At 39.4% G+C, this 23,642-nt stretch overlaps 1 protein-coding gene across 1 annotated transcript in view; it reads left to right on the forward strand.

Moving 5' to 3' along the window:
• The window catches only part of LOC122792978 (arf-GAP with GTPase, ANK repeat and PH domain-containing protein 1-like), a 2,685,441-nt gene that overhangs the window by 724,271 nt on the left and 1,937,528 nt on the right, over positions 1-23,642 (forward strand). Inside the window, exon 5 of the mRNA XM_044060583.1 lies at positions 12,221-12,306. Within this exon, the coding sequence (XP_043916518.1) occupies positions 12,221-12,306 (86 nt within the window). The remainder of the gene's footprint in view (positions 1-12,220; positions 12,307-23,642) is intronic.

Raw genomic sequence — 23,642 nt, forward strand, 5'->3', positions numbered from 1 at the left:
AAGCACATAATGTCTCAAAACAACAAGCTAACCCTCTTGCCAATCAGAAATGTAGACTTTGAGGGAAGATACTTGGCTATCCGCTACTGCCACTTGAGTACAGGCCAAAATCATGTTAATGTAAAACACTGTAAGATGGCACCTATAGGGCAGTAAGTAACCAATTTAAAGCAATAAACCGAAGTGCCGACACTCAGAAGCAAAAAAAACAAAGTAGTTATACAAAGATCAGAGTGCAAGAACTCTGCAAATATGCAGATTTAAAAATTTAAATGCAGTACTAGTATATTACAGGATAAAGTGTGATGCTGTAATGTGGAGCATATATTCAGTTCAGGATGGATCTGGATGTAATAGACTTCTCAAGCAGTGGTAAACACATGCATGGACTGCTAATGAGCTGCTTTCTGTAGTTCAGAGTTTGATTTCTACAATGTTCATTTGCCTACTTTATGACTTTTGGTCGAGATACTTAAACAGATGCTGCTCCCAAGTTGAGTCTGAAAAGGCCCATCTGAATCAGTGCTCTACTTATGTTAACATATACAAATAAATAAATAAATAACTTCTTAATGTTTTAACGGGATAAGACTCATTAGGTCCAAATGATTCTTTCTCATGAGCAACCAGAAGTGCTTGTCTGGTAAATTGACTTTTTCATAGTATATAAATGGAAACTAAAAGAATCAAAACACAGCACTGCAAGGTGAATGCCTTAGCTTTAAGTGCTGCTTCTCTTATAGGAAGGCCATGATTCCCAAGTCTTAGTAATGTAATACAATGTAAAGCTATGACTGAGATTTTTGTTAAAAATAAAATGAAGGAATGAGTATATGCCTCCTGTGTTCAAATTTTTTGAGATCTGTCAGTACAAACTGAAGATTAGAAGAAGAGAACTCAGGATGCATGACAGTAAAATGTCCCATTAAGTACCTGCAGTAAAAATGGGCATTTAACTTACTATTAAAAACTTACAGGATTGTCTTGTTTTTATACTGTTATAAATATTGCCTTTTCAAGTCATTTAGTACCAGAGAATTTATTTCATAACCATTTAAAAGTCACATTTTGAAACATATATTTGTTTAGTTCAGATGAGTACATGAGTGCAAAGCTGTAGTTATTAATAAGTTATAAAAAAGTAACTGCTGTATATCTGTGTTAATTGTGCTACGACGATTGAATGCTGTAGATTCCCCAACATGTCCTAAGGCAGTAAATTTGCATTCTTCAGAGAACTATTACTTGGGGAAAAAAATGAGGCTGAGCTGCAGTAAATAGAAAAACTATCCCTTTGACAGCTTTCATTCCTATCAGGATTGCAGTTTAATTTCCTTTGAGTTAAACAATTTGCATAACTTTGGTAAGCGCTATATTGTGTTGGTTTTCAAAGCTTTTTTTTCTGAACAAGTTTTAATGTACAGTAATCACAATCCCCAATCATTTGAAATATAATTTTATCCATGTTTTTTGGCCGGGTGTTCTGGTTCCTTCCTGCTTCCTTACATGTCTTAAGTGAATTGGTATACCTTCAAATTGCCCATAGCTGAGTGAGTGAATGCATCTTACGATGGGTTGTTACCTATTCAGAATTTGTTACTCATCTGTATATGCAGTGGATGCCATCTTTGTCTCTTTCATGACCCTGCATTGGAATATGGTGTTAATCAGATGAATAAATGAAGAAACAAATGGATACCTTGAACTGGAGCACATTGGCCTGGCAGGGAAGCCTTGAACTGGAGCACATTGGCCTGGCAGTCTTAGGTTAAAATTTTTCTGTTTGAGATATGTCTGAACAACTAAAAAACTAACTTTGGCATTGCATGTTAACATTTTAACTACACTTTTGGCAGCTGGTGCTTCCCAAAATGCCTGCATTTCTTCTGATTAAAATGGCTGCGGTTGGATAATGTATATGTATTGATCATAAAGTACTGAACAGAAAACGGGATATGCAAACCTCTGCTTACCAGGAAACAACATTCTTGATTAGTTCAGTCATATTTTGGGATACTTTCCCACTTAGCCCTTCTTTTCAGGCATATGGATTTCTTTCATAATCTAGTCTGTGTACGACTACGGAAGTAAATAGGATTGGCTAGTCCTTTAAAAAAATTAACTCCAGTCCTGCATCTTAATTGTAAAAGCAGGAAAAGAGTGGAAAGCTGTTGTACTGGAGGCTTTACTAATGGTAGTTAATCCCATGTTCCATTCTAAGTGTCAGTGAGACTAGATAAGTGAATTATATAGCAAAAAAATAAAACTTGATTTAAGGGAATCCTTCAACAGATATTTACAGCTAAAATATTTTGCTAAATGTTTGTTCCTGCAGCTGTATTGCATTGTAGTACCTTAGATTTTATTGACAACAGAAGGAAGTCAAGCCTGTTTATTATCCCTTTTGATTGCATTCTGTATACTTCCTTGCCACCAAAATGTTCTTGCTGCAGTTTTGGTAGACAAAAGACCCATAAAGTCATTGTAGAATGCATTTAATCAGGGAAAACTTTGCAGCAAAAGGGTGAAAAGATGCAGCATAAACAAAGATAATAAAATGTCTGGCTGGATCTTCAGTCCATAAGGGAAGGGACTGAAAACTTTCGCAGCCAGGGAACCACATAATAAATGGTCCTAGCAATGGTCATTTGTTTCTCCTACAAGTGCTCATACGCTATTAGTTTGTGGCTGTATGCTCATTGCCACTTGCTAAAAATGGCAAGTGCTCAAACTCCCACTAGCTTGATCCTAGTAAATCATATGTCCTTCCCAGAACTCTAAAAGAAAAGTAAGGTAATGTACCTGTACATCGGTATCTATAGGGGAGAGACCTTGCAGTAGGAATGGACTTGAGGTAATCATGGTAGAATATTTCAACCATCAGAGCCAGTATGACGATGTAGCTGCCATTGTAAATCAAATGTTTTGGTGCTTGAAGAAGTGGAATAGATGTGAGGAACTGAGTGGTATTTGTCACTATACCATGTAATGGCAAGGCTGCACCAGGAGAACTGCATATAATTCTGTAGTGCAGAAAGGGTGGAGATATTAGACTACATGAGATGGTTCAAAGGGAATTGACCAGGGTAGTGAAAATGATGGATGGGAAATTGTTTGGAGACTATGGAAGAGTTAGAACTTTACTCCCTGGGGGTGTTGTGGATCAGGGTTGGAAGGAACGCGATCTACATGCACAACCTGCTAAAGGGGTTCTTGAGGGTCTGATCCCGACAAATAATTGACTGCATATGGAAACAGTGGCATAATGTAAAGCTAGAATAGTCCACTTTCAGTTTCAATTAGTGGAAAAGGACGTGAACATGTGAAACAGTCATCCACAGAAGGTGCTGGATACTTCAAGCACGAATGTGTTCAGACTGAAATGTGAAAAGTGGCAGGTGCCATGGTTGGAGAGAGACTCAGTAGATCACTACTAATGCGTTGTGGAAGAGTAGCTAGATTTATGTCTTTCTGAGAGCAGTAGATGAATGAATTAAATATAACAAATTACAATCACGTCTTCCATCCTAACCAATGTATTATGGGTTCTTGATATGGATGCAAAGAAATTAACCTCAACAGTGAAGTTTGCAAGGTGTATGCTGACACCCCTGTTGAGAACATATAGTAAGAGTTAATGATTGATGACACCTGGTTATAGTTCTTTCTAGTGCATGGAGCTTTATCTGCTACACTTGCTGCAGTTACAGAAAAAAAAATGTACAAGTGCAGAGAGTTTCACCAGCTTTTAAAGCCTTTGTAAGCCAGTGTGTGACGCACTGCTGTCAATCATACATTAACAAAGTGACCCTCCGAAGAACAGATAGCTGTACACACTAATAGATTATTTGTGCGGCACACTTTTGTTCGTAAGTGTGGCAGAGGAAAGCATCTAATAGCTTTTAAAGCTGTTTACCTTCTGGATTTGTTCCTTGGTGGCAGACACTGTCCACTGTTAATCCTTAACACAATACCCAGTCTTAGTAGCGCTTGGAGTACTTAAGTTTGTCTTTTTCCCATTTTTTGAGTAAAATTGCAGTGTTCCATGCATTACATATATTTTTATGATACTATTTATGTCAGTATTACATCATTCATTTAGTCTGTTTCTGTAATACCTCTGTTAGGAATTAAACAGACATACAGAGAGTGACGTAAAGAATAATGTATAATTTGCCACTGTTAATATTATAGTTAAGCTATTGAGATGCTGCTGTGATAACTGTGTTTGCAACTTGAATGGTTAAAATATATTGCCATAACAACATCAAGGAGGCTGGCAATAATTTGACATCAGTGAGTTATGAAAATAGTGCACTTAAGTGAGAAATCCTTGTATGCATAAATGTCAGCATCCAGGTGTCATGTGAAGAGAACTCCCAGTGTGATAAACAACAGTTAAAAGTTTGAAAGTTTGTATTTTTGAAAAGGTTACTATCCTGCAAGTTCAATGCATCTCTTCCAGTAACTGCTACACCAGAATGTGAAGGTGTAATTAAAGTGTTGTCACAGTTTGAGATTTGGGTAAGGCACCTCAGCATGTGGTGCCCCCCAGAGCATTCTTTGTGAAATATTGCTCTTCCCTACTTAACCTCATGGAAAAGTTCAGTGAACTTGGTGATGTCAGTGTCAGGCTGAGTACAAGTGCGTCCATAGACTTCAATGAATTGTCTGTACCGCAAGCCTGGGTTCTCCTCCACTGTAATCTATGTATGCAACCTTTGCATTCCCTCAAGTGCCATCATATAGGGATATAATAGAATTATTTGGGAGTATTCTTAATAAAATGTTTACAAAGCTTTGTACTACTGAATGCTTTAAGAAAAGTGGTATAATTTGGAATACTGACTGGGGTACAGCAGAGGGGTGTATGCAGAATTAATAGTCATAGCAGCTGCTTCTTCTGGCATTGTATATGTGTTCACAATTTAGTGATAGTTAATGACAGTCTTGGGTAATGCAGCTCCTGTCCAGGTAGCTTGCCATGATTGTATAGTGCTTAGTCCTCCCCAATGTGGCCACAGCAACTTCTGTTCAAATCTGAGTTACGGCAGTTATGTAAAGGAGTGGTGGGTTCACTTTTTTTTTCTATTTTACATGTCTCATTGGTATGATTCTCATTTCAGGTGCGAGAGGTCCCAGGTTCAAATCCCAGACACTCCCATTTATTATGGGGAAGGGGTTGGCATAATGACCAATGTCATTACCTCACAGATACAAGGTCCAGGGTTTGATTCTGATCTCTGCTTATTGGCTAGGCTTGTAATAGTTTGCAGACTGATAGCCTAGTATTTGCCTTGAACTAATGCTGATGAAATACCGATCTGTCAACATGAAGTAGGAAATTATCTTACATGGTGTTTTTAGCAGCAGGGTAAGCTGCTGTTGCTTAATTTGTTCAACTTTCTTTGAAGAGGATATGGGTTTAGAAAAACAAGTCAGTCTGATGTTAGATTTTGGTGGAGATGAACTATAAGACATAACTGAGAAAAAAAAAAGTAAGGAGTACTGGATTAATTTTTGCACCTTAACAGATTTAAAGAGTATTACACTGCAGTGCAATTCAGCAACTGTGCCTCGTTTAATTTTCTTTGTTTCTCCTGTTACATTTTTAATTCTCAGAAAAAAATCATGTATGGAAGGCACATGCCTGCTACACTGAAATGGCAGCTTCTCCTGAATAAGTCACATTTGGTTTACCTTTTATTCACTGTTTTTATCACAAATGTAGCATAGGATGTGGTTTGTAAAGTGCAGAATCCTTCAGTTTGTGAATGATTTCTAATTCTATCAGTTCCAAGATGGCTTGGTTTGTCCCCCAAAATTACTGCATGATGGAAGATAAATGAGCTAAAAAATAAAGCTTGTGCTTGTACATAAGACATGGCTGCACTAAAAGCCAGTAACAGTAGCTGGCAGCAGTTCGAGATAAAGGAGTTCAATGCAGACCGCTTGTGACCCATCACAGACTTGCATTGAGCATTCTCTGGGGTCTAAGCAGTTCAGAAACCAAGTCATTACTGAGCAACAAGTTTGGCTGCACTGAGGTTCAGAGTTTTGCACCAGTATTTCTAGTCTACACTTTCGTGTCGTTACAGAGAACACTTAGTAGTGTTACTATAGAGGCCATGCAGGTATACAGCTTTCTTCCCAAATTTTATTTTTAAGACATGTTTTAGTTAGTTTAATGTTGCCACATGCTGGAATCCTTCCCAGCTTGAACCTAGATGTGTGGCATAGAATATTGCTAGGTAAGTTACCAGTCAATCTTGGGACACTAAAATATACACTCATTTAGGAGCAGTTTTGAGCGCAACATTCATCTACAATGAACGCTCTTATCCCAGTCTCCCTAACTGGCCATGTTTGTCAAGATTTTTTCCATGAATCAAATTCGTGCTAATTCAAAGGAAAAGTACAGTGCACTGTGCTCAGAGACAATGTATTACTTCGTCCAGAATGTAAATAAATAAGAGCAGTAGTAATCAATACAATATATACTATAATTTTTTTTAATCGATTTTAACTAAATGCTATTTTGTAATGCATCTTTGGTTAACCACCTATTCATTTATCCAACAAGGTCCGGTCCACAGCGGACGGGTCGGTAATAGAGAGTCTACTGTAGCTACATGTGACAGATGAGGGAGGAACTACAGTCCTATGTGAAAATTCATGCTAAAGTAAGGTAAGACATAAACTCTACTAGAAGAGCACCCACACCCAATAAAGCCAAACTGGAAAACAGGTTCTGAATTAGTAATGCTTACTGTCTGTGCTGCCAACAGCTTTAACAGTGTTTTAGATTGGTGTCCTTATTTTTGATTTAATATATGTTGTGTATGTGCCAAGTTGTTCCTTCTATTGCTATGACATCATGTTAGCAGGAAGAGCACATGACAAACATGGTAGCTCAGCACTGCATATACCAGTCCACCTGATTAAGTGTTCCTTAGCCCTCCTTTGGGAATCCTCCCCCATCACATCTTGCAGTTAAGCATATGTCAGGCAGCTCCCACCCTTTTTGAAACCTATACAGTGTCTTCTTAAGACCTCAAGAGTTTGAGGAATAGTGGACACCTCGCGCCGTAAATGATTATGATTTAAGGAAATCTGCTTAAAGTGATGTTTGTATTTCAAAGAAAAGACTTTGGCATAGACCAGCTTCATTTTAACTTAAGTGTCTAAAACAAGTGGGGTGCATGGACTATTTTTTTTGTCTGTTGCAGTGCTATTGAAGTATGCATTTAATGTATTACTTTCCATATTAAAAGTTTATTATAGAATTTGCACATCACTGTATTTGTGATGATTTCTTTATGTGGCAGCATTGTAAGTCTGCATAGTACAACAGGTCAAGGAACAGGCCCTAAGATGCGTTTCTTGTATGTGTCTGTACCCTGCCATTTTCCCCAGTTAAAAGTAGGATGGTCTTGTCTGTACACAGTTGCGTGTGTCTAACCTAAGTGTTGTCTGCTTATTCTCTTGTGGAAAATGAATCACTTTGAAAGGTATATGCATTTATCAAAACTAGCATGTTATGGTTTTAAATCTAGAATCCAGGTAATGTGGCTGTTTTATTACTTAATGAGGAATTCACCATATGAAAATTTGACTTGACATCAGAGCTAATGCTGTATTAATGTTTTGAACCTTTTTTCCCCATAAAGAGCTTATAGTAATATTTATATATTCATCTCCAAGTTTGACAAAGCCAAACTGGGCTGGATCCAAAGTCTGCAAATTCCCTATGTCTTTATTTATGAGGTCCATTATGATCCTCTCCATGGCTTTGCAGATAAGGCTTGTCAAGCTAATGGGCCGGTAATTTCCAGGGTCGGTGGAGGCACCGCCTTTGTGAAGTGGGACCACAGTTGCAGTGCACCACTCCTGGGTACGATCCAGAGGTAAGACTTTGATTAAACAGCTGTCCTAGCTGTGGGTTTAATTCCTCATTGAGTTCGTGGAGCACACAGCCGGGGACACCATCAGGTCCCATGGATGCTGTGTTTTTGCTTTGGAGAGAGCAGTTCTCACTTGGGCGCTGGAGATGTTTGGGGCTGCAATCGCTTGGTATAGATATCTCTCCTTTTGGGAGGGGGAGAAGTTTGCACTGAACCTGTCAGCCAGTATGTTGGCAATGTCTGTAGGATCAGTAATCTTCACATCATTTTGAACTAGTTCTGAGCATATCTGGGAGTTTCCTCCTAGGTTTCTAACATAGCTAAAGAAGGCCTTATGATTGTCTTTTGAGTCTTTAGCTATTTTTCTCTCAAATTTGCTTTGGATGATTTTATGAGAGCTCTTAGTTTTTACTTATAGTGATCAAGGGTGTCTTACCTTTTAAGGATTTTGCTCTATCTTGTAGTAGCTTCCTCCTTTTGTTGTAGAGTTTGTTTATGGCTGGGGTCCACCAGACTGGACGCTTGCCTTTGGTACAAAGAGTCTTTGTTTTGTTTGGGATTGCCTTATCCATGCAGTCCTGCAGGTGCTGGTAGAAGGCATTTGTAAGTGATTCAGCGCTTGAGTACTGTTTTCCGCCGTTCGGGGCCTTAAAGGAGACCACACTAGTCTTTAGAAGTGTGAAGTCGGCTTTTGAGAAGTTCTTTACTGTGGTCTTTTTATTTCAGGTGGGGTGGGATGAGGACCTCCAGCGAGATTAGTTTGTGATCTGATCTCACCAGTGAGGGGTATACTTCGGTGTTGAACATTGTGCTCCCATGTTCGTGATGATGAGATCAAGTATGTTATCTCCTCTTGTGGGATGGTGACTAGTTGTTCCATGGCATTTGAGTTTATGAATTCCAGGAACTTTTGGGCTAGAGTGTTTGGGCTTGAGTAGTGTTCCCAGTCTATATTAGGGTAATTGAAGTCACCTAGTATGATGGTGTTTGGTGATACATTTATCCCCTCTAGTGTTTTCAGGAAGGCCATGTGAGGTTCCTGAGTTTGTGAGGGTGGCCTGTAACATGCTACAATTTGCAGAGCAGTCTTGCCTACGTTAATTGCACCTGGATGGTCTCCGATGCATCATGCGTTGCCACCAGTCTTGAGGTGTGGGTGTCCTTGATGAATATGGATACCTCCCCTCCTTTCTTGGTATTGTCCGGATTTTGGGGCCGGAACGCATGATATGAGGTAAAACCTGATAGCGCTGGGGTGCTCTCAGGAGCCTTGAACCAGGTTTCTGTCACAGCACAGACATCGATGTTCTCCATACTGAGAAGGGCCTCGAGTGCGTGCATTTTGAGATTTAGACTTCTGGCATTGAGCAGCATTACCCTTAGTATTTTTCCTTTTTTCGGTTCCTGGGTGGTAGGTTTAGAATTTGAGTCTTGGCTAAACAAGGCACTATGGGGGTGGCAAGAGCCTTTGCCAATATCCGAATCCCAGGTGACAGGTGCAAGCCGCCCTCATGGCAGCGTGGCTTGTCCAGCATGTCATCCCAGGCAGACAGATACTGGATCCCCTTTGAATGACACCAGTATAGCCTAGTATTTGCCTATGAGCATATAATGCTGATCAGAAATGTGATCTGTCAACATGAAGTAGGAAATTGTCTTACATGGTTTTTGGTTGTATTGTTTTTAGCAGCAGGGTAAGCTGCTGTTGCTTAATTTGTTCAACTTTCTTTGTAGAGGATATGGGTTTAGAAAAACAAGTCAGTCTGATGTTAGATTTTGGTGGAGATGAACTGTAAGACATAACTGCAAGGAACAAAGTAAAGGAGTACTCGGATTAATTTTTTTCACCTTAACAGATTTAAAGGAAAGTATTACACTGCAGTGCAATTCAGCAACTATGCCTCGTTTAATTTTCTTTGTTTCTGCTGTTACATTTTTAATTCTCAGAAAAAAATCATGTATGGAAGGCTTACATGCCTGCTACACTGAAATGGCAGCTTCTCCCACCTAAAGTCACATTTGGTTTACCTTTATTCACTGCTTTTTATCACAAATGTAGCATAGGATGTGGTTTGTAAAGTGCAGAATCCTTCAGTTTGTGAATGATTTAAGGGCTAATTCCTAATTCTCAGTTCCAAGATGGCTTGGTTTGTCCCCTCAAATTACTGCATGAATGAAGGTGATAAATGAGACTAAAAAAATAAACTTGTGCTTTGACATAAGACATGGCTGCACATAAAAGCCAGTAACAGTAGCTGGCAGCAGTTCAGAGATGTAAAGGAGTTCAATGCAGACCGCTTATGACCCATCACAGACTTGCATTGAGCATTCTCTGGGGTCTAAGCAGTTCAGAAACCAAGTCATTACTGAGCAACAAGTTTGGCTGCACTGAGGTTCAGAGTTTTGCACCAGTATTTCTAGTCTACACTGTGTCGTTACAGAGAACACTTTAGTAGTGTTACTATAGAGGCCCCATGCAGGTACAGCTTTCTTTCGCTCATTTATTTTTAATACATGTTTTAGTTAGTTTAATGTTGCCAAAAGCTGGAATCCTTCCCAGCTTGAACCTGGATGTGTGGCATAAAATATTGCTAGATAAGTTACCAGTCAATCTTGGGACACTAAAATATACACTCATTTAGGAGCAGTTTTGAGCGTAACAAGTTAATCTACAGTAGACTCCCTCTTATCCCAGTCTCCCTTTAACTGGCCATATTTTTGTCAAGATTTTTTTCCATGAATCAAATTTCCGTTGCTAATTCAAGGAAAAAGTACAGTGCACTGTACTCAGAGACAATGTATTACTTCGTCCAGAATGTAAAGTAAATAAGAGCAGTGGTAATCAATACAACATATACTCATAATTTTTTTAATCTGATTTACAACCTATAAATGCTATTTTGTAATGCATCTTTGGATTAACCACCTATTCATTTATCCAGCTTAAGGTCCGGTCACAGCGAGACCGGGTAATAGAGAGTCTACTGTACCTACATGTATTGAGATGAGGGAGGAACTACAGTCCTATGTGAAAATTCATGTAAAGTAAGGTAAGACATGGAAACTCCCCACTGAAGGCACCCACCCCAGCCAAGAGCCAAACTGGAGAAACAGGTTCTCTGAATTAGTAATGCTTACTGCCGCCTTGTGCTGCCAACAGCTTTAACAGTGTTTTAGATTGGTGTCCTTATTTTTGATTTAATATATGTTGTCCTGGTATGTGCCAAGTTGTTCCTTTTATTGGCTCGCATCCTATTGCTATGACATCATGTTAGCAGGAGCGACCACATGACAAACATGGTAGCTCAGCACTGCATATACCAGTCCACCTGATTAAGTGTTCCTTAGCCCTCCTTTGGGAATCCTCCCCCATCACATCTTGCAGTTAAGCATATGTCAGGCAGCTCCCACCCTTTTTGAAACCTATACAGTGTCTTCTTAAGACCTCAAGAGTTTGGAGGGAATAGTGGACACCAAGGCTGCAAATGATTATGATTTAAGGAAATCTGCTTAAAGTGATGTTTGTATTTCAAAGAAAAGACTTTGGCATAGACCAGCTTCATTTTAACTTAAGTGTCTAAAACAAGTGGGGTGCATGGACTATTTTTTTTGTCTGGTGCAGTGCTATTGAAGTATGCATTTAATGTATTACTTTCCATATTAAAGTTTATTACAGAATTTGCACATCACTGTATTTGTGATGATGTCTTTATGTGGCAGCATTGTAAGGATCTGCATAGTACAACAGGGAAGAACAAAGAACAGGCCCTAAGATGCGTTTCTTGTATGTGTCTGTACCCTGTAACATTTTCCACCAGTTAAAAGTAGGATGGTCTTGTCTGTACACAGTTGCGTGTGTCTAACCTAAGTGTTGTCTGCTTATTCTCTTATGGAAAAATGAATCACTTTGAAAGGCATAATGCATTTATCAAAACTAGCATGTTAGTCAAGTGTTTTAAATCTAGAATCCAGGTAATGTGGCTGTTTTATTACTTAATGAGGAATTCACCATATGAAAATTTGACTTGACATCAGAGCTAATGCTGTATTAATGTTTTGAACCTTTTTTCCCCATAAAGAGCTTATAGTAATATTTATATATTCATCTCTCTGTGCACTACATATCACAGGAGTGCAGAACATTATAAAATATTTATCCCTGCATTTCAGGAATTAAGAAATGAAACATGCTTTAAAGCATTTTGCTTGTATATTTTTCCATGAGTGAATTCTCTTGTATTCCCCCACCCACCCATCCCGCACCCCACAGCAGAATGTTTTCTTCCTTTTCTGTCACGTTTTGCTTTGCTTGGCAGGTGGGAGATTCAAGAAGGAAATTGTGGTGGACGGACAAAGCTATCTGCTGCTAATCAGAGATGAAGGGGGACCTCCTGAGGCACAGGCAAGTATTGCATATACTGGCTGTATGATGAGCATTTATATTTTATATTACTTTGTGATTTCTGCAAAAGACTGTTGGTAGTTATTTATTTTAGTACTGATATTTCATGTTGAAAAGGAAATACATTTTTTGCCATTTTATTGATACAGAAATTGTTAAACTTTCTTAGGTTCAGTATGAAGTATTGTACATTTGTGATGGTTACCATAACACTGAGTTAGATAGAATGGCAAATGAACCAAGCCTCCATAGCTATATCAGCAAGTAATCCAAAATAACTTTATTCCACAAATAAAACACGGTTAGCGCTTTCGTTTAAAACTAGGTTAAACTTCATCAGACATCTTAAAAAAATTACATTATATCCTTATATACTGCCACTTTGTCTTTGATTGGACCCACATCATGATTGGCATCCATTAAAACCATAAATTCAGCATAAATATGTATTTAAAAATGTGTGTATATATACATATGTATAATCCTATACAGTACTGTAAAGTTAGCTATATAAAATGAAACACATAAAAGCAAGGAAATGGAGAAACAAAGAAATAACTAAATAACATGATTAATCTATCTTTTTCCTCTGTAAAGCCTTTAATTTTAAAACTGGTGCTATGGAGCTACGCTCATTAATTCCTGTCCAGTTGTCAGCCTGTAATCGTATTTGCCATTTTAACTCCATTAGCTCCAGTTGCACCCCCCCCCAATGGGTTCTTATCCATATGTACATGGTCAATGACCATGAAAGAAAAATCATGCTTGCTATATTCATTAATATGCTTTGCTAAAGCATTGTTCAGTTTATTCTTCTTAGTAACATATTCATGTTAATACATTCTTTGAGATAACCGTTTCCATTTTTCCAATATAAAATACAGAACATGAATTGCATACTGCTAAATAAACAGCTGCTTTCGAATTGCAGTTGTATTTACTTTTTAAGAAAAACTTAGTATTTCTAAGAACAAAGTTATCGCCAATATTTACTTTATGGCACCAATGGCATGCCCCACATTTAGTCATACCCAAAATTAGCTGAGAAAGCATACGAGTTATTTGTCTAAAAATTTCTTTGAAACTCTTGCCTTTTCTGTACACTATTTTAGGTTTTTCATTCATATGGGCTCTAATATAAGGGTCCTCTAACAAGATGGACCAGTTCTTTTCAAATACATCCCTTACTATGTTATGGTCTTGGGAGTATGTTATGACCAAAGCTTTAGAAAAATCAGGATTACTGTATGATTCACACACCTGTTCATACTGTGAATGAAATACAATATTAGTAGTTGGACTATTCATATCATGCGTTCTCTTAGAACTCTCTAGTATGGGTTTAAAATACCCATTTAATCTTTTATTGGAAACTTCCTGAATGAATGCATCCAATAAGCTACTGAGATAATCTCTATTAATGAACATAGTACGTAAGGTACTGCATTCATCCAAGAAATCATCATATCTAGTCACCATCCAGGCCGCCCTCATAAGTTGTCCTTTGACAACAGATATTTTTGGTGCTCCGGATAGGAGCTACTATAATGCAAGAAACAATTAGAATAAGTTTCTTTTCTATGGATGCCTGCTATATAAGTCTCATTAACCACATCCTTCACTAGATGGACATCCAAATAATTCATGTACTCTAGGTTGATGTTACAGGTAAATTGCAAAAATTCAGTTGTACCATTGATATATATATATATATATATATATATATATATATATATATATATATATATATATGTATAAGAAATTCATCCATTAACTCTTGTGAAGCAGTCCATATAATACTAATGTATGCATTTGATATAGCTAACTTTACCTGTATAGGATTATACATATACACACACATTTTTGAATACATCTTTATGCTGCATTTATGGTTTTAATGGATGTCAATCATGATGCCGGTCCAATCAAAGGTGAAGTGGCAGTATATAAGGATATGATGTATTTTTTTCAGATTTATGATGAAGTTTAACCTAGTTTTAAACTAAAGCGCTAACCGTGTTTTATTTGTGGAATAAAGTTATTTTGGATTACTTGTTGATATAGCTGTGGAGGCTTGGTTCATTTGCCATTCTATCTAGTTTGTCTTTTGTGTGGTGTTCAACTGTTCGTCAGTATAACACTGAATTGCTATTTAAGATTTGCTTTGACTAATGTGCCACAAATTAGCTCAGACAGAGCAGTATATGTTAGAAAATGAATCAAGAATGGAACTGAGGCCCAAGTAGACTCCAGAGAATTTTTCCTCAGGCAGACAGCAAATGTTGGAAGTGTGACAGGGAAGAAAGAGGTAATTGGGGACATATTTTCTGGGAGTGCAGTGAGTTGGCGGACTTTAAGGATTCCCTGCAGGATGCACTGTTGTAGATGCTGGGTGAGCAGATTAGTGCTATGAGGGAGATGACTCTTCTGAGGTATGATACAGAATCGGAATTGCCTAGACATGGTAAGGCCTGGCTGTGTCTAATTATGGTGGCTGCTAAAAAAGCAATTACTAGAAAATGGAAATCAAAATCTAAACCAACTATACTAGAAGTAGTGAATACAGTAACAGAGATAAAACAACTGGAATTGAGATCTTTAGAAAAGGGTTGGAGCAAATTATATAGGAGAAAATGGGAATTGTGGGAACAGTACATTCAGGGGAGGAATGAGGTTTAAAAGAAGGCAGGACAAATGAGCTGTGTAATATTTGACTGAAAATAATTGGGTAGTTTATAACTGATGTATAATGTTTGCTAGTGTGAGTGTGTCAGTATGGTTTGTTATGTAAAATGTTTGCCACTAGGATTGTGCTGGTGTGTTTTTTTTTTCATTTATATAAATGTATGATTGCCTGTGTCATAAGTGATTCTTTAATAAAGATGTTTCTTGTTTAAAAAAAAAAAGAATGGAATTGGGGAGTGTTTCATTTCTTACTTGACCAAGTGGCCTTTTAGGTTAATTTCTGGGCTCTGTTGTGTTTAGGAAGGTTGCAAAATGCATAGAATTACTGAAATAAAACATTTATGATTGTGCATGCTTAGTTTAGGCACATTGTTTACTGGATCACATCCTTTAATTTGATTGGTCTGTATGTATTGCAGTTTTGCAGCCTTCTACAGTACCACAGAAAAGCTGTGCTTCATAAAACAAAGTACATACTGATCCCCCCACACTCATGTTCTGTATTACTAGTATCATCAACATGTGTAAATGTAGCAGAAAATAAAGCAGACAAGCTGAAGTCATTGTTTCCACATTACTTCTGACTAAACAAATTCCAAAACGTGTCATTCTGAGAAAGCAATATATACTAGTTTAGTACAGTGGGAATGGGAGGGTGTGTAGTTCCCTCTCCAGTCACCCTTGCCAGTAACATGTCAGTTGCATTTAAAACTTAGTAACAAAAATATATCCATTTTGTGATGGTTTGTAAATATATGCCAATATACTATGCAGTGATTCATAATCTTGTGTCACTGTACTGAATACCAGCATAAAAAGAATGTCTGTAGATGTGAGTGGCACACACAGGAGGACATAGTTCATAATGCATACTATACTCTGCAGTGCTACAGACCTCCTGATTGCTTTACTGCAATTTAGGTACTGGAAGGCACCATGGAATGGCAGGGACAGATTGTTACTAGGTCATGGTTCAACCCTGTACCTTATTAACTGTGGTTCCTGCAGCTTTGTACTCCCTTGCCATGTCTAACTGCAGTGTATAAAGATCTGTCACTTGTTAGGCTTGATGATGGAGGTAGGGGGGGTCATTACCATATTATGGTTATGAGAGGCATCTGGTATCATGTGAACTCCCACTGGCAGGAGATTGGGAGTATTACTGTGTGGGGGCAGGATAAGGTGCAATTGTGGATGCAGGGCTGCTTGCACTAAGGGATGGCTTTTGCTGGTAGACTTCTTCCCGCCATGCAAAGAAGCATTTTTGTATTAATGCAATGCTGATTTGCAGCTCCGCTTTGTATGCTGAGCAGTATCTCAGCAGGGTAACATCGCACTGACAAATTCAATACAGTCTGTATGCAGCCACATGAGGTACATACTCATCTGTTGCTGGTTGTATTTAAATGGTTATCTCCCCGGTTGTTTACTTCTATTGTCTATGAACAGAAGTGACTACTTTCAATATAGCAACACATACCTTAGGTCACAGACGTCTCTCATTTATAAAATCAAATGGCATGAAGATAACAGCCGTTGCTTAATACATTTTGTTTGTTCTTTGATTGTTTTATCATCGCCAAATTCAGGAAAGTACATAGCAATGCAAAAATATGAAAAAAATAAGTCACGTTAGCATATCTCATGAATCTTTATGATAAATTATATTAGTTTGTTCAGGTGGGTTTCACCCTTGCCATCAAACAAAGGCACATGTGAGTATATCCTACCATGACCCATACCCTATCAGGGATTACTTGTTTAATATTGAAAAATCATTATAAAAAGAATGCACAATTTACTTTTAAAGGGATTCCGTCATCTGTCTTCTTCACTGCTTCAGTATGATTTGTAAACTGGAAATACTTAAGATGTTCTTCATTCCACATTGCTGCAGTCCTAACTATTGGGTGTCCCGCTGTCCCAGCCCGGGGTTCAAACCAAAGAGCTGACGTCGCGTCAGGCGGCATTAGACTGACGCCAGTACGTCAGGGTACTACCGCATGCATGACCGCCGCATATTCCTCCTTTTTGCACCGGATGGTCCATCCGATGCAGAAGCAATTTTGCGCGTTCTTGGTTGGCGTTCTGTCAAAGTTTCAAGAGTCAGAATCAATACTAAGTATGGTTCTTGGCTTTGGGGAATATTTTGGTTTTTCTGCCTCAGTATTTAACCCAGATGTCAGAAATAACTTTAAAACTTTTACCAAGCTATGTGACCTGACTGGGATACTTCATGTATGTTTAGTTTGTGTATACTTTGTTGCCGCTTTATTTAGATGCGGCTCTTGACGCTGTGAAAAACAGATTTATTAAACGAGAAGGAAGGTGAAGGGTAAGTGTAAAATGTTAGTGTTTTATGTTTTGTCAGGGATCAAAAAATAAAGATGATAAAACAAAGAAGATAAAGAGTGCAAGATAAAAGATCAAGGAGTCTCTGAGGAAGGAAAGGTGGAGACGCAGTGGAGCCGGAGGTTTTCAGGAGAGTCTTAGGGAGCCAGGGGGTTTTACAGGTGTCTCAGGGATTTTTCCTCAGGTCCCTCAGGTGTGTGTTCTCTTCTCAGGCCCCAGGCCTAGGCTCTCCTATTCTAGGGTGTCTGTTGCCCCTCCTTCCCTTCTTAAGAGTCCCCTTCAGTTAGCCGCTTCTTTGCCCTGGGGCCTAAAGCCAAAGAGGCAGCAGTTGTTAGCTTAGAAATCTATGCTTTAAATGAGGCAAAGGGAAATGGATAGATGGGGAAAAAAAGCCCCTGATGGTTCTGAGCCCTTGATGAGGCTGAGCCTGGCTCGGTTTCACTGAGGCTTCGAGGAGAATTCTGAGGGATGCTGATCCTTATGGAAGGTTCTTGCTTATTCTGATTCTATTCAGCCAGAGAAGTTGCAGGATTTTCTCCCCTTGAGATTCTTTTTTCCATGAGGAGACAGTTTTCTCTTGAGGGAGTGATTTTTTTCTGGAAGAAAATTTTTAGTTCTAGATTCCAGGAAAAGGCTTAGGGAATTTTTGTTTTACCCTTTGAGTGTGTGGCTTAGCTTATTTTTTTTTGCCCTGAACCTGTCCTGAGCCTTTGTCCCCATTTAAATGGATGGGCAGTTTTGGGTGCCTGCCTTTCCTGGCTAAGTCTATGCAGGATAAGGCCTGCCCCAGGTAAGGCCTCCGAAGGTTAGTAGAAATTGGCTACTAAGTATTGGAAAAATCCGCAGGGGCATTCCCAGAGGGAAGGAGTCTAAGGCGTACTTAAAGGTTTAGAGCTCATTTTGGATAGATGGCCCTGGGTAGATGTTCCAATTTCAGCTTCTGGGTCTTGCACAGGTGGAATCTTCGGTGATTACTTTTCAGAAATGCCTTTTCAGCTGAGTTGTATTCTGTGTACTATGTTGGAATCTAAGGTGAGGAGCTGAACTCTAAGGTATCAGTTGAAATTGTGATTGGATTACCCAAGACAGCTGGGTTTTCTTGTGGTGTCTACATGATTTGGTGGTTTTCTCCTTGCACGCGGGTTCCTTTCAAAGGCATGCCAGACATTCCGTGTCTTCAAAGATTGAGGCTGCCCTGAGAATTTGTCTGTTTGCTGAAAATGTTTGCCAAAGCAGTTTTGATGCTGATGAAGAACAAGGCTTGCAGCAGTGGTCTTGTTCCTGAAATTTGCAGTTTGCCAGTTGGGTTAAGAATTCTGGAAGTATAAGGCCTCAGGCTGGATCTATTAGGCTTATGCTTCAAAAGGTGTGCGTAGGTCTTTTCGGTAGTGGCTCAGGCGAGGGTAGTGGCTTTGGTACTCAGGAGGGGCAACCCTCACCCTTCGTATTGGGGTCAGGTAGGGTAGAAAATTATCTACTTTTTGGGGCAGTTCTCATTTTCAGTCCTAGAGAGCAGGGGTGGGGGGGAAGGCTGCCAGAGTCGAAAGAAAATCTGGCACAGTACACCCTTGAGAGAGGGCCCTTTCTGCCTTAAAAGCTCCTTAAGGGTCTTTTTCAGCAAAAAAAATTGGATCTTTACTCAAATCAGGAGATATGTAAATATGTGCTAAGAGACCTACCGTATTCAATTTTCATACCTTGCCTCCTTTCAAAGGCATGCCAGACATTCCTCCTCTTCAAGTGGGTAGGAGACTGAATGCAACTCCTAGTCTAGTAAAAAGGGGGCTTACAACAAAAGAATCTTTGTCTGGGCCTAGGATTTTATTCTCTTACCAAAGATCACCAATGCAAGGAGTTTCCTTCACAACAAGGGGTACATGGCTATCCTTATTCTGTTGCTTCTGACATCTTCAAACTCAAGAAGCTCTCGCTGTATTACCTCTGCATTGTGGAGATCACAGGAAGGGGACTTGCTTTTCTTTTGCCAAATTCATTATCTCCTTCTGCAGGAACTTCAGGGCTTAAGGAAAGCGTCATCCTCTCTTGGAAGTTCTCCCCTGTCTCTGTGCTTAAGCAAAGCTCTATTCTATCGACTTCTATACCTCAGATATGCTGAGGCTGGCTAAAAATTCTTCTTCTACAGCAACTGAATGCCTCAACCCTAGCAGATGCCTACTATCCAACATAGAACTGCTCAAGAAAAAGAAGATCTTCTTTACATGACTGGAAGTTGAGACTGAAGAAGAGAGATGTGATTCTACAGAGTCTACCAACTGTCTCAAGAGTACATCTGTCTCCAAGTTTGACTTCTGGTGACCCGGACTGAACAAAGAATGATTAAGCAAGGAGCCTTTAACCAGTCATGGACTAAGACTTCATCCAGTTACTTCCATCATCTATCTGTCAGTCCAGCAGACACTGTAAGCAGAACTTCAGCACTCTACACGAGGTGGATGGCTGATTGTATTCTATTTTGCAATTAAAAGTGGGACTTTGGTGAATCGCATGAATCTGTTAAGCTAAAAACTAAACCAAGAGCTGCAGGAGGCAGACCAGTCACAGAAAATCACACAGCTGCTTGGGTGGTGGATCTTGTTTTGGGTTGGAAACATCTTCGTCAGAGGATTCAAGATCTGTGGCTTGCTCCATATCACTTCTAAAGAGATGCTCAAGATTCAGCAAGTGGATTCTTACAGAGACAAGAGTGGCCTCTTGGAGGGTGGTACCCATTACTAACACATTCTGGTAAGAGGATGATAGAGACATAACATGAATGGTTACAAGCCAGTGCCTCAGAGGCATTTCCATAAGAGTTTTTAGTTAGCACAGACTCTACAACTAACTCTTCAACATACAACACGACTGAAGAACAGTAGGTCTCAACTTCTCAGACACAAGTTTTAACCCAGATTGCAAACAACAAAAGAGACATAGCAACCGAGCCTCAGGCAACAGAAAACCCTTTCAGATTTTTTGTCGCTCAGTCTCATGGAACCTTTGGAAGTGAAAGTTTTGCTTTGAGTGAGAAATCCTCAGCAGAAGTATTAGTGGCTGGACAAAGGTTGTCTTTCTCCAAGTGTAGATTGATTCTGCAGCAATTGATAACCACTATGAAGGTGACCCACCATTGTTTTCAAGTCCCTAAACTGAAAGTATTAGCTCACCATTTTCCTGATATAAGCTCTTCGCGTAGAGGAGGCTCCACTGGTGCCATGGCTTCTTTCTTTCCATCTAAAGGTACTCACACAACCTCCCTGAAGCTCAGGCTAGAGCTGAATTTGCTACCTCTAACTGGAAGGCCATTTCTCCGCAGCCATAACTTAAGTTAGAAGTCAACAACAGTGCAGGCCCTCGTGGCTGTTTCAGCTGATTCCTCACCTGATAGGGTATCTAGAAATTATCTGTCCAATGTTTGGCTTTACATAACAACAGAGTGTGTACTTAAACAAATTCAGATGAATTTCTTGTGGCAGCAGCCTGATCCCAAAATAGTAATTTGAAGATTTTGCACCGTGATCCTTGGACACAAGGAAAGTGTATTTGAAGACCCAAAAGGTTTGTGATAGTTGGGAGTCCATTTTGTTTCTTTTTTGCTGTGACTGAGAAACTAATGTGCCTGTGTCTAAAGAATCATACTGAGTGTGGATTGGGTGTTGTTATGTTCAACATTATTTCCCATCTACACTGGAATCAGCTTGTTTGTTTAGTCCTCCAGGGTTACTTTCTTTTGCTTTTTCACTGCTTTTTCTGGCTTTACTTAAGAACTTCCTATTGCTTTGGTTACAGCTACTTTGATAGGGTTGCATATACTTGCTCTATGGGCTATTTATGCCTTTTGATTTTAAGCTTAGGGCTGGTTTTTGCCAACTACATTTTGCAAGGCATTGTATGGCAGCAGCCATCCTTTTTTAAAAGATTTTGCACACGTTTTGTTTTTTTTATTCATTGCATTATTATGATTTTTTTGCAAAGGGGAATGATTAAACATGGCTTTTTTTGTGCCTACATATTTGTAGATGTTTCTTACCACAAACTATTTCACTGGGATTGAATCCTTCCATCTTGCACTTCCCCAACCAAACTATGAGTGAGGCACACGCAGGCTAATTATTTTTATATATTGTATTCTTGTTTTTTTTGGTGCAGGTACTTTGGCTATTTTTGGGCAGTTCCTTATCTTTTCTAGGGTCTTCTGAGGGACAGTATCATTTGCTATTTTCTCTAATGCTAGGTCAATTCTTTGCCATATTAATTTTGCCTGGCGTGTTGTAGGGAAGCCCTATATTAATCATTATCACTGAGTATTGGGCAACTTGGGGATTTTACCACATAGTATTTATTGCAGCACCACCTGAAGAATTGCCACAGTCCACATGACTCTAACAAAGCTTCTGGTTTTAGATCCACATTGCTGCAAGGCAATTCTACCTCCCTCCTTCCTATATTGCTTGCAAGTGGCTGCCTCAGTTATTTATCTACTCTTATGGTATATTGTATATATTTTTGCGCAGGCATTTTGGGAGTTCCTGTTTTGACCCATCTTTTCAGGATGATGACAGATGAGAAAGTTTGGATCTATGATAAAATGTAGGACTGATTAGTACCCTTCTACGTACTGGGGCCCCGGTGTAGGTGAGGTTATATTCACACCAGGGTGATACTTTGGTATTTATATTTTGTTAATTTACCTACCCATGGTTTTAGACTTTTAAATTCAGCAACTGTTTCTATACAAAAAAGGGAAAGTGTCCATCTCTGTAGTTGACTATTATTTTTTTTCACTTCCCCCTCACTGTCAGTCGTCAGCTCTTCCACATAAATTGGCCAATTTATTCCCCGTCATTGGCATGAGGATAAATTGGAAGGGGCCATCATTTAGACAATCATCAGGTGTGGTTCAGGATTCTTGATGTTACTCCGTACTTCCCATATGCAACTGACAGTACAACAGAGGTGGGTATGATAACCATAGCGGCCATCCCCTTTCTTCTGCTAGGGACATTCATCCAAACATCCCTGTCCCTCCCCCACAGTAGTTAGTAGTGGCTTCTTCAGTCTCCACAGGGGAGATCACGTCACCTTTTCTGACCCCCATTGCATGCTTCCCTCTTCACTTTCCCTGGGAAATCAGGCAATGGCTCTTCATTCTTCAACCTCCCTGCCAGGCTCTTCCTGTATTATATCTTTGTTGGTCTGATGAAGCGGATGTTATTCTGAGAAAGCGCTTACTCTACTACAATAAAGGACATATTGATTTTCACTGCTGTGTGGAACCAGATTATTTTTCTTTTTCTTGTCTTCCTGTATTGGCTCTGCTGTTCTAATCATGGTTGCCAGGGTCACAGTCAGCCACCCTTCTGCACTAAGTTGCCATGCTCCATGGCTATTGTTATTTTATGCTTTCAGAAGACTTCATACAGAAGGCGCTCCTGGCTGGCGCGCCTTCTGTGTGGAGTATACATGTCCTCCCTGCAGTCGAGTGATGTTTAAAGACATGCAGGTAGGTGCGTGCGTGAATGGGCATGCCTTCTTTGAAGGTTGGGCATCAGGGTGACACCTTGGCACCATAACAATCCACTGCCAATCATTAGCGGACTGGAGTTCCACTGTGGCAACCCCTAACCAGGAAAAGACATTAGTTTTAGAAGCAGAGTGATATTGTATAGACATAACCTTTTGTAGTCTTTTAATCCTAAAATGAAATGCACCATGTACACATTTTTGAGCTTCTTTTGAGGTGAAGACCTGACTTTTGGACTGACATGTGTTTCACTTCAAAGAATCTGGTTGTCTACATTCAAAGTCCTCTATATTAGATGCTAGTCAACAATTTCTATAAGACACTGCACAAAATGTTACTTTTTTTTTCTCTCTTTCTCTCTCCCCTTCAGCGTAACTCTGTAAGTAATGTAATTACCTCTGTTTCTAAGAAGTGTAGGGTCATTTTTTGTTGGTGTGTGGCGACAATACCCAGCTCCACCAGTGCCACAAAGCATCATGGGAGGAACAATTCCTGTCACCCAGGCAAACACCAATCACCAACGCACCTAACAGAATGTAGAAATGGAATGTCACCGCCCAGATGATGACACTAATGGAATACAGCCATCTCCCCTTAGACAGAGCAAACAGATTAGGGGAAATCAACAAAAGAACAATGCCTATTTCTCCACTAGCTAATTGTCTTATGTAAGGTATTGAATGTTGGGTAGGTTTTTGTCTAAAGAAGTACACTGTATAGTGTGGATGAACGAAAGCAGTTGCAATAAAGAACTGGGATTTTTTTAGCACTCCTCGGC

This window comes from Protopterus annectens, chromosome 2.part0 (assembly GCF_019279795.1).
Source record: "Protopterus annectens isolate FY-2018-M chromosome 2.part0, PAN1.0, whole genome shotgun sequence".
Taxonomy (NCBI): domain Eukaryota; kingdom Metazoa; phylum Chordata; order Ceratodontiformes; family Protopteridae; genus Protopterus; species Protopterus annectens.